The sequence below is a fragment of the Sturnus vulgaris genome, chromosome 1 (genome assembly GCF_052056855.1).
Source record: "Sturnus vulgaris isolate bStuVul1 chromosome 1, bStuVul1.hap1, whole genome shotgun sequence".
In the NCBI taxonomy this organism is placed as follows: domain Eukaryota; kingdom Metazoa; phylum Chordata; class Aves; order Passeriformes; family Sturnidae; genus Sturnus; species Sturnus vulgaris.
In genome coordinates this window covers 120,877,025-120,892,222 of record NC_142243.1, presented here as the reverse complement: position 1 = coordinate 120,892,222, position 15,198 = coordinate 120,877,025, and the positions used below count along the sequence as shown (strand labels likewise).

Sequence of the window (15,198 nt, the reverse complement as noted above, 5' to 3'; positions counted from 1 at the left end):
AATCAGGATGAGATACAAAGTTACTGTTTCACCAATAAAAATATTTTTTAAGAAACAACTATAAAGCAGATATAAAAATAGCTTTGCTGTGTTAAAATTAAATAAATGACTGTCAAGCCTATTTCCTGAAGCAGGGTTTAATGTAGTCACAGCTGCAGCATTCTGTGCATATAAAAACCTTTATACCAGTTAAAAAAAAAAGAAGTCACCGTTCAAAAATTTTGCTAGTGAGATATATATCTCGACAGGTATCCAATACTTGCCCCCAGAGGTGTTTCTTCTTTCAGAGGCTCTCACTCCCTACCAAATGTTTGCATTCCCACTCATTTGGACAAAGGTTAGCATGATAAAATGATTTGTTATGCCAATAAAGTTTTTTGTTACACTGTAAAATGGTTTGTTACGCCACTATTGCTACATAAAAATGTTATGAAAATTGAGTAGGTTGTAAGGTTCAAAGAGGAATAGTCTGCTTTTGGGACTAGCTACCAGGAAAAGGTAAAAAGAATGATCTTATGATCTACAGCTCCCCAGACCTTTGAAAAGACAACCTAAATGACCTTTTAACCAACAACTGAAATTGGTACCCCAATTAGGAAAGCAGTTTATGCATCCAAAATGGATGGGAACTTCCTCAAGTCACTAGTACTCAGAAAATGGAAGGAAAATGCAAATTATTTGATAATCCAAGTGGTGAGTTCTGTCTTGTGTGACAGTACATGAAACAAGCCTAAATTATAATTCAGAATGGAAACTGAAGTACAGATTCATGTTATGTTAATCATAACATGTCACAGATGGCACAGCAAGATAGCAAAACTGGAGGAAAACCTTACTTTCCGTACAGTATTTTAATTTTAGCATTGTTTATATCAATCAAAGCAATATCTGAAACTGGCAACTGTTTAATTCACAGTCATATCTTATAAGTGCCTGGCATATTTTTAATTTTCAATTTAATTAAAATGTTGAATTTTTGTTTAATCCAGCACGGCAATCAGTCACTTTTTCAGAAAGGGAACGCCAGTTATATCTTACACTTTATAATTATTACAGAATTTATATATTTTTTAATTTTCATTTTTTAGTTTATATATATATTAATTTTGTTTATTCTAATATTATAATATTAATATTTGTGTTCCTGCCATTTGACAGAACTGTATTGCACTGATAAGTGCAGAAGAAATATCTTCCTGTGATCAACAACCAGCTGTATTTCCATCAAATTCTAAGTTTGCTGATAATCACAAAAAATACTAGAAGAGATTTTAAGATATTTTTTCTTATAGAAGTAAGGAAGTGTTTGAAATATTTATGGTTTTCTCCTTTTAAACTACCCACATTTTGTTATCCTTTGTACAGGCTCGCTGGTGCAGAGTGAATGACATTGAGAGGGAAATCTGCTGCCAATGAACTCAAGGGAGAAGCATCCTGCTTTAGGTATCAAGGCCCTACAAATACAAGGAAGGTGCATGCAGTTAAGCCTGACTATGCAGAATTGTTTTGGAAGACCCACTTTCACAGGAATGTTATAATTTATGTTGGCATACACAGGGCTGGGCTGCAAGAGAAGTAATTTTGTCTTCACTGGAAAAGATCGTGACTCAAATTCTTTGCTGCCTGACTGAAGGATGGTCAGGAGAAGGCTTGTGTGGGTCTTCTGATGTCCCTGATGCCTGAGAAGCTGACAGACCAAGATAAGAGACACATCTTGTGTAGGTGCAGGTGATGTCACTGGTGTGCAAGCCAAGCGCACCAATTCCAGCCTGGATCATCAAGTGGAAGTTCATTAATCACACATGTACAAGTTTATCCAAGTCTGACTAAAAGGAAAAAGCACTTGGTGTCTTACAAAAGGCATTTAGTACTGGAGAGGAACTATCTTGAACTTTCAGACAGCTGGACAGAATGATAGATGTAACCACATACACTGATTTCTTTTCTTTTGAAAGAAAAATGTCCTTATGCTGAAAAAATGTAAAAATTAAAATTTAAAAATAATTTTAAATTAAGGAGTGAGATTTATTTCACAGATGCTGTTTACTTTGCAAGTGGTAATATAAACCAGGTTGTTAGTAAAACAGCTTGAAATACTGAACAGACCAAAAATATGCATCCCTTCCGGCTGCCCAGACCAGGTAGTTCACCTGACTAGCAGGTGTGGACTGCAGACTGCACCTCTTCTCCCACTGTCTAACAGGCCCTGGTGGCCATGGTTAGGACCACGAGCCATGAGCATTTATTTTCCCAAAATAGGTCTGGACATCCTGGGTGATCGATCCTATGTGCAACCACTTAAAGAGCTACCACTCCTAGCAGCTCATGCCAAACAGCCTGTTGATCACAAGCAGAAGCAGCCAACAGACTGAGGAAAAACTGTGGCCAAGACTGAGCTGTTGCTCCCAAAGCAACTCATCGAGTCCCAGCACTTCCCCACACTGCAGGCTCTTATAATAATTTCTTGTAATTGCATTTTTTGCCTGGTATTACAACAAATGTGGACAATGGAGGTAAAGTCTTCTGATAATGAAGAGTTCAAGGAGAGGAAAAATAACATGGCTAAATATGAACACGTAGTTTAATCCCTAATATATTTTTGACCCTTTTCAAGGATTAATCCATAGATGGGTTTGGGAAGAAACTTAGATATGTATCATGTAAAATATGTTTACAATCAGGGCTAAATAAATGGCGTTATTGATTGCGAAATGTGGATATATTTAGGGAAATTAATTTTGGATGTCTGCTTTGCTTTGCTCTGCATCTCAATAGATGAAAGCCAAGGACTCAAGTCAATTTCTACCTATCCCAGCTATGGGCAGAATGGGTACTACACCTGTACAGAGGTTTAAGAGATATAAGAAAAGAACAGTGAACATTTTAATAACATGGATATAATTCTCTAATTCAAAGCACAAATAAAAACCTCTGCAGCAATCCATCAGCCACTACACCCCCTTTCCTGCAACAGCAGCAGGCCGTGTGTGAAAGGACTGATGGAATCCCAGTATGAAAAGAAACGTGAACTTACAGAGAGGAGTATTTGGATAGCGCTGTGAATGACCTCTAGGTACTGGAAATCAATGATGCAGCCTGTCACAGAGACGTAGGAGTAATCCTCCAGGATGCCAGGGGAAGAAGGACGCACCACCCTCCGTATGCAGCCCGGCCCGTGCTCCCGCCACCAGGAGCGGTGCATGGAGATGTTGAAGGTCATGAGATCTGTTTCCTAGGAGAGGCAGGGAAAAGTGTGAACACGCTTGACTTTCTGTTCCTCACCCCAGTAACTGTAGCATGAAAGTAGAATGTTAAAGTGAAGAGAGGAAATTGCAAACATTCATTGATTATTTTGTAGTTGTTCACAGGAACTTCTGCCTGGCAAAAGAACCATCATATCTGGTACTGTACAAAATACGTGTTCCCTTGGACTAACAGCCTGAAAAGCAATTCTGATGTTGCTTGATTAGAATGTCACTTAAGAACTCTTTTTTTTTTTTTTTTATAACAGACAACAGAGCCAGTTTTACCACATGCTACTGGAGACAACCTAAATCAAATTTACACCATACTTAATGATTTCCATCATCAGATTCAAATGAGATGTCTCCAGCCAAGCACCCTGCTCTCTTTTTTTCCCTCTGCCCCTCATCCAGATTAGGAACTTCTCAGCTTAGTGAAAGAACCTATATTTGTGAACTATCTGGGTTTAAAATAAAAGCAGTAAGGTCTCTTCACTCAAATCATCTTCCTGATCAGATATTAACCTACCCAGATGGGTACTGGCTGCACCCACACACAATGTATCAAGTCTGTGCATTTTAGTAAACATACCACTTCCACTTGGAGCAGTCAAAGTGGCAAACCTACTGAGGTACTAAAGATTTTCTAGAAGGTTACCTATGAAGTACAAACAGGAAAATTCATTTGAATTAACCAAAGATTTGGGTCTTTAGGTCGTGCATAAATAAAATACATTGAAGTTGAATGAATGCCATTTAAATGCAAAAAACCCCAACCCTCCTCACTGGAGATAAGTGAGAATTGAGTTTTATTGATACTTTAAATAATTTATTCAGATTTATGTTTCCATGTTTCCCATTCTGAACTCCCAGGAAAATGTCTGTAAAATTGTCAGCCATATGTCCACAAAATACCCCTGTCTTCCATACATGACAGTTTGTGAGCACTGCCATGACACCAATTTTCCCTTTGTATCCCACAAGCATGTCCTGTCTGTAGCCATTTACTTCCACCCTGACCAAAGGGAAATTCAGCTAAGATTCCAGTAGTTAATTTGTTATTTTCCTTCGTTAATTGCCTTTATTCTGGCCACACCTGAAAATTAACAAGGGAATTAAATCCTGCCATCCTAACTATATCCTAGTAATCAGTAAGAAACCTGCTTTTGTGATCAGCTGGTTTTTTCTTCATAATTTCTCTACCGTTTAAATACAGATTTGCTAGATTTCCAGATGCATTATTTGGAGTTGATGAGGCATTTGTCTTTTGACTTTGCATGTCAATCCTTGATACTGGTTTAGAAAATTTTCAGCTGCAACATGAAAACAACTTGTGAAATAAGAAGCTGACAGACAACTCAGTTTAATGAAAATATAAATATAGAGTCACAGGAAACAGCCGGGGCTTTCTTTGTACAACAATACCAGAGATTGCAGTGTTATCAAGTGCTTTTAAAAATTGTCAACTCTAAGAAATGCCAGTTGTCAAGCAGCACACACATATTCAACCTAACCTATTTCAGAAGCTCTTTGAAGGGCTTGAGAAGGAGTATGGATTGGTAGATTAGTGTGTATCAAATATGTGAAGCAACACTTTGTTATCACAACTATAGGAATAAGTTCTGATGTTGATGGTGTTGGTGTCACAGCTTTCTTTGCACTTGAGAGTTTATTTATCTTTTTTTTTTTTTGTCTTTATGTTTTTAACAGTATAGCCTATTACAGTGTCCATAGTTGGCTAGTTCAAGGCCAATGACAAAATTCCATAGGGAAACAGCTTGATAAGTTTTGCCAACACATATAAAATACTAGATTTTGACATGTGAATAGTACAAACCCCTTATAAATAAAATCTTTAATTTCTGGAATATTCTTATGTGTAGCTCTTGGGGTGATTAAAAAAAATTGATGGTCATGTTCATGTTTCAAGGCTGTTGGTGATTCAGGCAAGAAGCAAACAGCAAAAAAAAAAAAAAAAAAAAACAAACCCAAAAGTCATCACAGCATTTGCTACCTTTTAAAAATAAATTCTTATTCAGAAATTCTGGATAATGTCTTAAAGAGGAGATTTTCATAATTACTTTTCTCTTTGTGTCTTACATCCTGAGCTCTCAAAGCAGGTAAAAGCAGATAATGACGGGACAGCAAGGATCAGTTTTAGAAATGCAAACAAAACCACTTGGTACATTAGCTTGACCTCTGAAATATCACTTCACAAAATGGCAGCCATAAGCTGTTCAAGCTGATAAATGTTAAGCTGCCAATTAATAAAAGAAAGCCTGGCAACAGGAAAAATCAATTTTTACTTCTTTTCTTTTAGCAGCTGAAACACTTCTCTCTAACTACTTGGAGATTCTTAATCTGTAAAGTGAGTCAAATGCAACAAGCATTAAAAAAAAATTAACCTGTATCTTTACAGTCATTTACAGAGCCATAGAAAATTCAAAGACTTTGCTTGGATGTACAGGTTTTAGATATCAGTGAACTCCTGAGAGTGTTTTGGTATTTGTAAATTCAGAGCTTGGAAACCACGAGCATGCTGGAAAAGCTGCTGCCCAAGTGGCTTATTTTCAGTTCTACATTTAATGAAAGTCAAGAATTTTCAGAAAGTACAAACAGATGCATAAAGTTTTTCAATAGATCATTTACTATTTTGCAATTTTTCATATTAAAAAAAATTGTATAAAATATTTAATCATCAGCAAGTGACAATTCAAATATTTATTCCTTAGAAAAAAAATGCCACTGCTTCAAAGCAATTTCAGGCTCTGTACAAGAGAAACCAAGTTGTCGTTGTAACTATCCCAGTCAGGATTTATTTAACAGTTGAAATTTCAATCGTGGATGGAAAATTGCTCTCTTCTGAGCATGTATCTTGACTTTAATTCCATACATCAGTGGTTAAACTATACTTCCTCAGCTGATAACCTCTCAGATAGACACCATGAACAGAGAGAGGGCAGATCACAGGTAACAGGTCTTCCAGGAAAATTGTGAGACTTAGGGAAGTGGCACAGGGAAGTGAAATCCTGTCTCCACTCCTCCCTTCTTTAGTCAGCATTAAAGTAATACTCCATTCTGTGGTGAAAAGTTTGCTCCTGAGTATAGGATCAGCACCATAATCATACTTTACTGATGTAGAGTCCCATTTAAATGTCTACGGCTTTTTAAGCCTTTAAACTATATATAGGATTTGTGTTGGCTGTCAGCCCAAGGATTAATTTTGATTATTATTGGAAATCATTGCTATGGCAGATACATTCTTTTAAGGTGGGATGTAATCCCTGTGCATCTGAATAATACTAAGTGCTTGGAGATAATGTTTAATTTCATTATGTCTGCTTAAATTCTACATTCGGTTTCAAGTGGATGTTTTTTATTGGGCAGGGCTTTGAGCAACCTGATCTAGTGAAAGATGTCCCTGCCCATAGCAGGGATGTTGGTCTAAATGACCTTTGAAGGTGCCTTCTGATTCAAAGCATTCTGTGATTTTTTTGATTCAATTTTTAGGCAGTGAATCTAGTTAAAATTTAACAAATGGCTTATTTTAAAATAAGATGGCTTATTTTAAAACTACAGAGTAATATCAGGTATGATGTTCCTTTCATTTATTTGTTTAAAATTTACAAACAATGTCTATAACAACAACATACACAAAACAAAGAGAAATTAAGATTACCTAAAATCACTCCCTTTAAAGAAAATAAACAGAAGACACTGAAACTCCAGACAGAAAACCCAATGCACCAATGCCTTGCATAACAAACAAATATTATGCTGTGACATGATTACCACCACAGATATTTGTTCTTTCAGCATATGTTTCTGCTTTATGATGTGTTATTTGATATTTCTTTCATTCCTTGCTAGTATTTAAAAATATGCTCTTATGAAAAGTATAACAAAAACAGTGTGTTGAGCAGGATGGAGAAAAAGCACTTTTTTTTTGCTTCAGAAAACAGCAGTCAATTGAAATTTTATAGACAAGTGAAAGAGCACAAAGGCCTGGCAAAACATAATGTTAGAGATCTTGACTTTATTGTTGCTTCTGTGGTACCTAGCTCTCCCTAAAACTTTTTATTTTATTGATACATACTATATTGCTTATTATAAATCGACATTAGGCTGAGGCATTAAATATTCCTATTCCATTTCCATCTGAACTGGATGTCAGACTAGACATAGCAAATTCATCTCCATGCTAGCAATGCACACTAAACCAGGGGAATCATGTGATGCATCTAAATTAATTACCACTAGAAGAGAAAATTCACAGAATAAAAATAAAAATTCACAGTATAAAATTCACAGACATAGGCAATGAGGTAACCCCAACATCATGGGCTGAGAATGGTTAAAAGAGGTACAGAGGCAAAGTAATTTTTGGTTGGTGAGATTAGAGGCTCATGGCTCCCACTTAAAGAGATTCGTTTCATAGACTGTAATCATGGCATCAGACCATGGCTAAAGGGAAAGATTTCCCTATCAAGCATAATTACTCTTAGAAAGTTACACTGATTTGCTCCATTTTTCTTCCAAATCTATCTACACTACAGTACTTTTTAACCAAAAGACTACCCTCCACATCTACAGCCCTTCAAAAAAAAGATGTATGAGTTAATCTTAGCAAGTACTGGCTTCTTCTTCTTTTACTGCTTTTATTCCTTGGGCTACAGAGAGTGTTATCAGATTTTTTTTTTTTTTAAAGCAGACATAATATTTTTGGAAATTGATTTGGAAATTAGGCAGATGATCTACCTATAAAAATAGTTTCCTTGCATTGTTTTATTTGCTACAAGCTCAGGGAACAGTATACTCTTTTGCAAAACAAGCAACTTTAAAGTTAGATTTACCAAACTTACTAGAAAAGTAGAATGCAATGGAATGTCTCTAGGAAGCCAGAAGGCAAGAAGCCAACAAGAAAAACATACTACTGTCTTCTTCATGCAGTCTTAGGATCAGTTGCAAGAAGAAATGAGAACTAGCAAGGGGCTATTTTTGAAACTTGTTGCCCCTGAAGTTGAGCTCTGATCTTTGGCAATATTCAGATCCATGCTCACATCCCAGCTCCATGTCTTTTCCTTGTTTGACCTCCCTTTTGTGGCAGTCTCTGTCTGAGAAACAGCCCAGAGAGACAACAAGAGTCAGGAAAAAGCTCCAACACACAAGGAAAAAGCGCCTGAGACGAGTGACTGGATCAATACGAGTCCTACTTACCACTTGTCACAGGAAATTCAACACGAGCACAAAGAAGGCACAACTGCCCAGAAAAGCTGCTGTGCTCCAGTGGAGTCCTTGACATGCGATTAAGCTGAGCACTTAGTTTGAAAATTGCTCTCATCTACTCCCTCTGATGATCCAGAGGTATGGCAGAACACAGATTTGGAGTGATGCCAAATTCTGAGCACTGCTTTGAGTTTTGAAGACTGCGAATATGACAAGGGTTTGTATAAAGCCAAGGGTTTGTGCAGATTTGTGTGTCCCTGACTCAAGCTATACCTGATTTTGGCTGAAATGAAGAAGCAAGGCAGGACCAAAATGTAACATAGTGAAAAATTAGAAACATCTTTGGCAAGCCGTCTATACCATCTAAAACATCACAGGTCAGAGAGATGTGACAGGTTAAAAAAGGCTTGAAATGTCTTAGTGTACAAAAATGGGAAAATACTACAATTTTGGGCCATAAAAATTTATATCTAAAAGATTTATAAACTACAAGCATTTGATAAAGGCGTTTATGACATAAAACAATTTCAAGGCTCAGCAAGAACATTTTAACTTTGTTGTTGTTGTTGCTAATTTTGAGCAAAATTGTTGAGATCCCTATGGAGTCATTCATACATTTGAAATATCACAAAATTTAAATTTGATACCTCAAAAATAAGCTGCCACAACACTTATAGTAAACTCTTTCCCACACTATTTCATATTATTTACAATATTTTAAATCGAATTATTCTTATTAATTTTTGTTATTTAATATTTCTCATTAAAGCAGATAGGATCAGGCTTATGTGCCTGAGTACCTCACCATGTTTACAGGCTCTAAACATTCAATAAATACACTGCTTAAAGAAATGGAAAAGACTCTAGCAGTATTGATGGGAATTGGATGTCTACAGTTAAAATGGAGAGATCTGGCTTGGGTTGATCATACTAAAAGTATTAATTCTTTATAGCACTTTGTCTTGTGCCACAGACACCCAAATATTACAAACCTTGGATGGAGTTTTAGTTCTAATGCCACTAGGAAATGCATGGAAATGGAGGACACAGTTTGTGTGCAATGCAATGCAGTCTCTAGTCAAAACAGAATTTAACTGTGTTATTACCCAAATAACCATATTTTGTTTATAGTGGTTGTGAACAAAGACAAAGCATGGGGATAAAGGCATGATTACGAATATAATGTTGTAACAATAGCATAGTTAATTTTACTATTTCCCTTCATTTCTGGTGTGTTCTGTGCTTTGTCTGTCCATCTCAACTATAGGAATACCAAAACAGCTCTTGCTATACAATGAGATAAATTCTATGCTGGAAATAAATACACAAGAGCCTGAGTCCTAAATTTAAAGGTTTGTCCCAGACTCTGATGACACTAAAAAGCACCATAAAAAGACTTTTGAAAACTCACTTGAATGTTAAAATTTCTGACAAGAAAAATAACTTCCTTGTTTTAAGATTAACCAGAAAGCTCCTACCTGCACTCGGGAACACTTTTAAAGATTAATAGGCCAGTTTAAGCAACTGCTGTTGTGTTCTCTGCATTGCTTGCTCAAAGCAATGCAATTGTTCATGATATTGCCAACTCTTGTTTTATGACATGTCTGGTTATGTTCAGCATTTTTGCTAAAGCCTTCATTCCCAGGGACATGAAATTACTATAAGAAGTCTGTCTTGTTATGAGAAAGTGAGCTGAAGAGGAAAACTTCAAAACTCATGAGCTCTGCTGCTAGGCACCTCCACTCTGTGCTGTAATTTGCATTGTTTGTTGTTTATCTTAAAGCTGCCTCCTGAAGTCTAGAAGGGAGGCTTCTGTATCACAAGTTCATATCACACCTATCCAGGGCCTCACATGCCATATTCCCTCATCTTGGACAATCATGGGTCCATCAGGGCATAGGAAAGGGCCAACTGCTTTTTAATGTTTCAACAAATACAATGACCCAAGTGCATCCTAATAGCTTTAATGAGGCAACACGGAATATTATTATATAAATCAAACTCCATGATTCATGGAAATTTTGTAAGAAGATCCAAGTTTTTGTTTTAGAGTGTGTGCAAAAGACAACAAGTAAGATGTGCTAATTCACTCCACCTTTTGAATGAACTCTGTACAGCTCACTGGGTAAGACTGCCTACCACTAACAGACTGCCAAGAAGTGAGAGTACACACTACCAGAGCTCTTCTGAAGACTCAGAATACAAAATGAGACAAGATGCAATAAGCAGCAGAAGTTATTGTGCTGCGAGGGGTCTGTTTTCTTACTTGCTTGCTTCTTACTTGCTTACTTGCACAAGATGTGCTTAGAAAAAATACCTTTCCTCACAACACTTTTGTTTCTGTATTTCTTCTCTGTGATAACAGGTCGTCATATTTTTGCCAGTCCCTCAATTTTTGTGGTGCTGTTTGCCAATGGCCTTGGCTTTAGCAGAGCAATCCTTTAATCACAGGCTTCATTTGCATTCTGCTGAAGCAATGACAGTCTACAAAAAGAATTTGATAGCATTTATTTCTAAACGGCAGAGACAGTCCCTAAAGAAACCTTAAGGTCAGGTGATGAAATTTGAAATCCTCCATTTCCCAGCAGAAGTTAAGTGCCTATGACTATGGAAAAGAGAATCTGCTGCAGCAGGTCTCAGTTAATATAATTCATTTAATTATTCATTGTACATTTACTACAGGCATTAGTTTACATTTTAGGTTCCTTGAAACATTTTATAAATTTATGTAAATATATAAATATATGCATAAAGTCTATTTTATTTATGTATACATGGTATATATTTATATATTCATATTTAGCAGTACAAATTAATGATTCAACAGTGCTTTCCACTGAACAAATGCCAACCGTGGTCAAAGAAGGCAGCATTACCAATCTCCTTCAGTAGTGCATTGTACCCTGATCTTAATCAGATTAATTTAATTTGCAGCCTAATCCACCTCCAAAAGTCACTAACTCTCACAGACATTCACACAAAAAAGAGTTTTTATTTGTTCTCTCAGGAATTTTCAGGTTTTCAGAGGACTAGTTCAAAATAAAGATCCTTTTTTCTCTGGCATCACTTCTCTATGGGTAAGTCTACAATCATAATAATCAAATTTCTCAAATTATTTTGACAAGATTAATCAAAAGTATTTGACAGTGTCCAGTAACTTTTGAACAACTTCAAGTTTGCCATGCCAAAGAAAATCTGTGAGGTGCTAAGGCTAATTCTTAATTTTTGTTTTAATTTTGAAGAAATTTCTCACAGAAGCTACTTTAATCAATGCAATTGACTATGATATATATTAAAAAATATATTTTTAAGTCAAGAGGTAACTATAAAAGTCTCTGTTAATAACAAGTCTAGGTGGATTACTTAAAGGTCCTGTTAACAGATGTTATATAAATCTGGTCCCTTTAAGAGATGCCTAATGCCTAATGATCACTCTTTAACATCATGGACTTGTCTGCAATCCTTCATCATATAAGTTTTAATATATCTCCTCTAACAAATAACAACAAAATGAGACCACAACAGAGATAAAAAAGCAGATTAATATTTGAAATGATTGTTTTATTTAACTCTCAAATTTGAAATAATATTAACAGAAAAAGAGAATAAAGATGTGAAATTTTTAGATAGAAAATAGAGTTGTGAATGACAGCAGGACACAACGGCAAAAGGACAAGTAATATTAACATCAGTTTATGTACTTACTGAAAACAAAATCAAGACTACTATATAAAGACTTTACTCACATACACATATATATAAAAGAATTTTCAGTTTGTCTGAGGGAAGAAAGAATCAAAATATTGTCAATATCAGACATCGTTTCTGCAAGCTGACGAGCATCTACAAATTCCAATACACTTTGGAAATCATGAAACTTTACTATATGCAATAGTAATTACTAGTTTTTCACTTTGTGTTTCTATTTTTAAAACTGCTTTTAGGAGCAGTGATAAAGGATGTCAGTATGACTCCAGGAGACAGCTGAAAGCCTGAGAAACCTACAAAGCTACAGAGTTGATTTGCCAAGCATGCATGTGCATTATTTAATTTCAACAGGCATCCCATTGACATAAGGGATCTACATATATTTGCTAGATTAGGGCAAGTAAGAAAAGCAATAGGAAATATAACAGAGGAAAAGGACAAGAATGGTATGAATATGTGGGTCTATTTTTACAGGCCTAATTGTGTATTTCTTGGAGATAATACAGAATCTCTTTTAGTATAGCATGCTATGTAGGGTTGTGTGGCACACTGAGGCATAGAGGAAGGTTTTCTTGAACAAATGTGGCATATTTTGCTATAAAACTCTAGTTAATTCTATGAAAACCATCCACAGGTAACTGTAGTGGATTTTAGAATTTCAGGTGCAACTGATGCTGGTTTAAGAATATGTCTTTAAAGGAGAATTTCCCTTCCAGTCTCTGGGCAAGGAATATGAACAGAGTAAATGTTGTTTACATTCAATTTATTCCTCATATGTAGCCCGCTAATGCCTGTGTGCTTGTGCTGGTTTTGAACTGGATAAAGTTCATTTTCTTCAGGGTAGCTGGTATGGGGCTTAGTTTTGGATTTGTGCTGATAACAGTATTGATTACACAGCGTGCTGGTTTGAAAGCAAACCAGTGGGGGACCCCAGGTCAGAACTACAGTTTAACAGGAAAATTAACATAAAATGCAGTAGTACAAAAACACTGACAGAGTCAGAATACAACCTGACACCCTGTCAGTCAGGGTGTTGGTGGCAGTCCCATTAAATGGTGGCTGCAGTCCTCCTAGAGTGACAGATGTGGTTCAGTTGAAGCAGTGCTCCTGTAAAAGGGTGCAGTTTTCCTCTGAAGGTCCAGTGGTGGTATAGATGGGTCTGGTCTTTCTCTAGGAATCCAGTGGAAAAAGGCTGATTGTGGTGCTCCAAATACAAATTCCAAGCAGGAAAGGCTTGGCTCCTCCCTCTGGGTGGAGCATCTCCCAACGGGATGATGTAATTTTAGCAGTCATGCAGATGGACTCAATGGCCCATTAAGAGAAGATATCTCCCTGGAGAGAGGATGGGTCATGGAAGAGCTAAAGAACATTGTCCCACCTGGTTTTAACAGATGGCAATAGAATACACACTTCTGGTCACTTGCACTGCAACTTAAGACACACAGGAATGCTTTTATTATTGCTGAGCAATACAAGTTATTTTCTGCTCCTTACCTTGCCCCACCAGTGAGCAGGCTGGGGGCTAGAGCTGGCAGGGGATACAATCAGGGCAGCTGAAGCAGCTGGGTGGTGCTTAGCTGCTGGTTGGAGCAACTAAGTTCCATGACATTGCTAAACAGCAAAGAAAAAGACAAATTCAGTGCTAAATTTGTCTTGGAGAGATGGTAGATGGGAGAAATCACAGAAATTTAAAGATGTGGAGATATTAAGATGGATGGAAGAAAGTTTCCTGACTTTGATTGCTCCCTGGCCCTTGCAGACTTTCCCACTGCTGCTCTTTCACTAATTACCTCTTCTCAGAGCCACAGACTCTGCAAGAGTTTTGCTCCTTAAAGCTCTGCTGAGTGCTGTGTGGATGAGAGGGGATGGGTCAGCTTTAATTGCGTGCTGTCTGGGCACAGGCTGCATGGCTGTGTGCATCAAAGCACTGCCAGCTCAGGTGAAGGCTTCTGTGGGGAAGAAGAGAAGTCAGCCCTGCCCTGGAATGCTGCCTCAGTGCTGTGCATTTGGACATTGTCCAACAAGGGTGGGGGTCAGGAAATATGATGGAAAAATCTCACCAAATGCCAGCCCCTCCTGGTACTTGTAGGTAATGCTCATGTGTTCACATCTAAAGCATTGCAAGCCTTAACACTCACATGTTTGATTTCAAATGGAAATTGCATAGTAGCTATAGGTTCAATCAGCCACTGGCAATGCAGAACCTCAGGACTTCAGACAGCTTTGGATTGGATCCCTTTAAACATAACTGCAGGATAGGGAAGCACACACACACCCAAACCAAGGGGATTTGAGATGACAACACAGCTACAGAGGCACATCAACATGCACACCTAGAAAACAGATACACCTTCACTGCCCTCCACTGAACTTTCCTGTTTGGCATCAAAATAGATTTTGCCAAGCTGGTATGTCCTTTCTTAAAAGTACAACTACTTATGCAAACACATGGAGGGCATTAAATCATTCATACACTGTAACCAGGCAGATCTTTGCACAGCTGGCAGAATGTTGTGAGGAGAGAGTATTCAGCTTTGCAAGTTGGAAAACAAGGTAAACATAGGCAGACATTTGAACTTGGCAATCCTTTTAAAAACTGTAGCTGTTATTTATGATTTTTTCCCTTTCCAACAAGAAAAGTTAATATTATACAGTAAAGACTTATGACCTGAACATGAAAAAGTAAAATATCCAAATGGAAAAACACTCCACTCCAAAAAAGTCCCCATTGTTCTGTTCACATTGTTCTGTTGCATTTTAAATGCATTGGAAATGAACCAATTTTTCGGCTGAAAATGCACTTCTAAAGTAAAAGTACTAAACCTCTGTAATTAAAAGACCATATGTCTCAAAATTTTTCTCTGAACAGACTGGCTTTCTACAAAACACCTTATTTCTCAGAAGGCAAACAATTTGTTTTCCCTGAGATAAAAGCCATAAAAGCCGACAAACTTTATATAGGAATCTGTCAAATAAATTCTTCGGAGTCCTGTTAGCAAAACAAAAAGGAGGAAACATCTCT

At 37.0% G+C, this 15,198-nt stretch overlaps 1 protein-coding gene across 1 annotated transcript in view; it reads right to left on the bottom strand.

Moving 5' to 3' along the window:
- NKAIN3 (sodium/potassium transporting ATPase interacting 3) overlaps window positions 1–15,198 on the bottom strand; it is a 338,790-nt gene that overhangs the window by 83,466 nt on the left and 240,126 nt on the right. Inside the window, 1 exon segment of the mRNA XM_088175531.1 lies at window positions 3,035–3,232. Within this exon segment, the coding sequence (XP_088031657.1) occupies window positions 3,035–3,232 (198 nt within the window).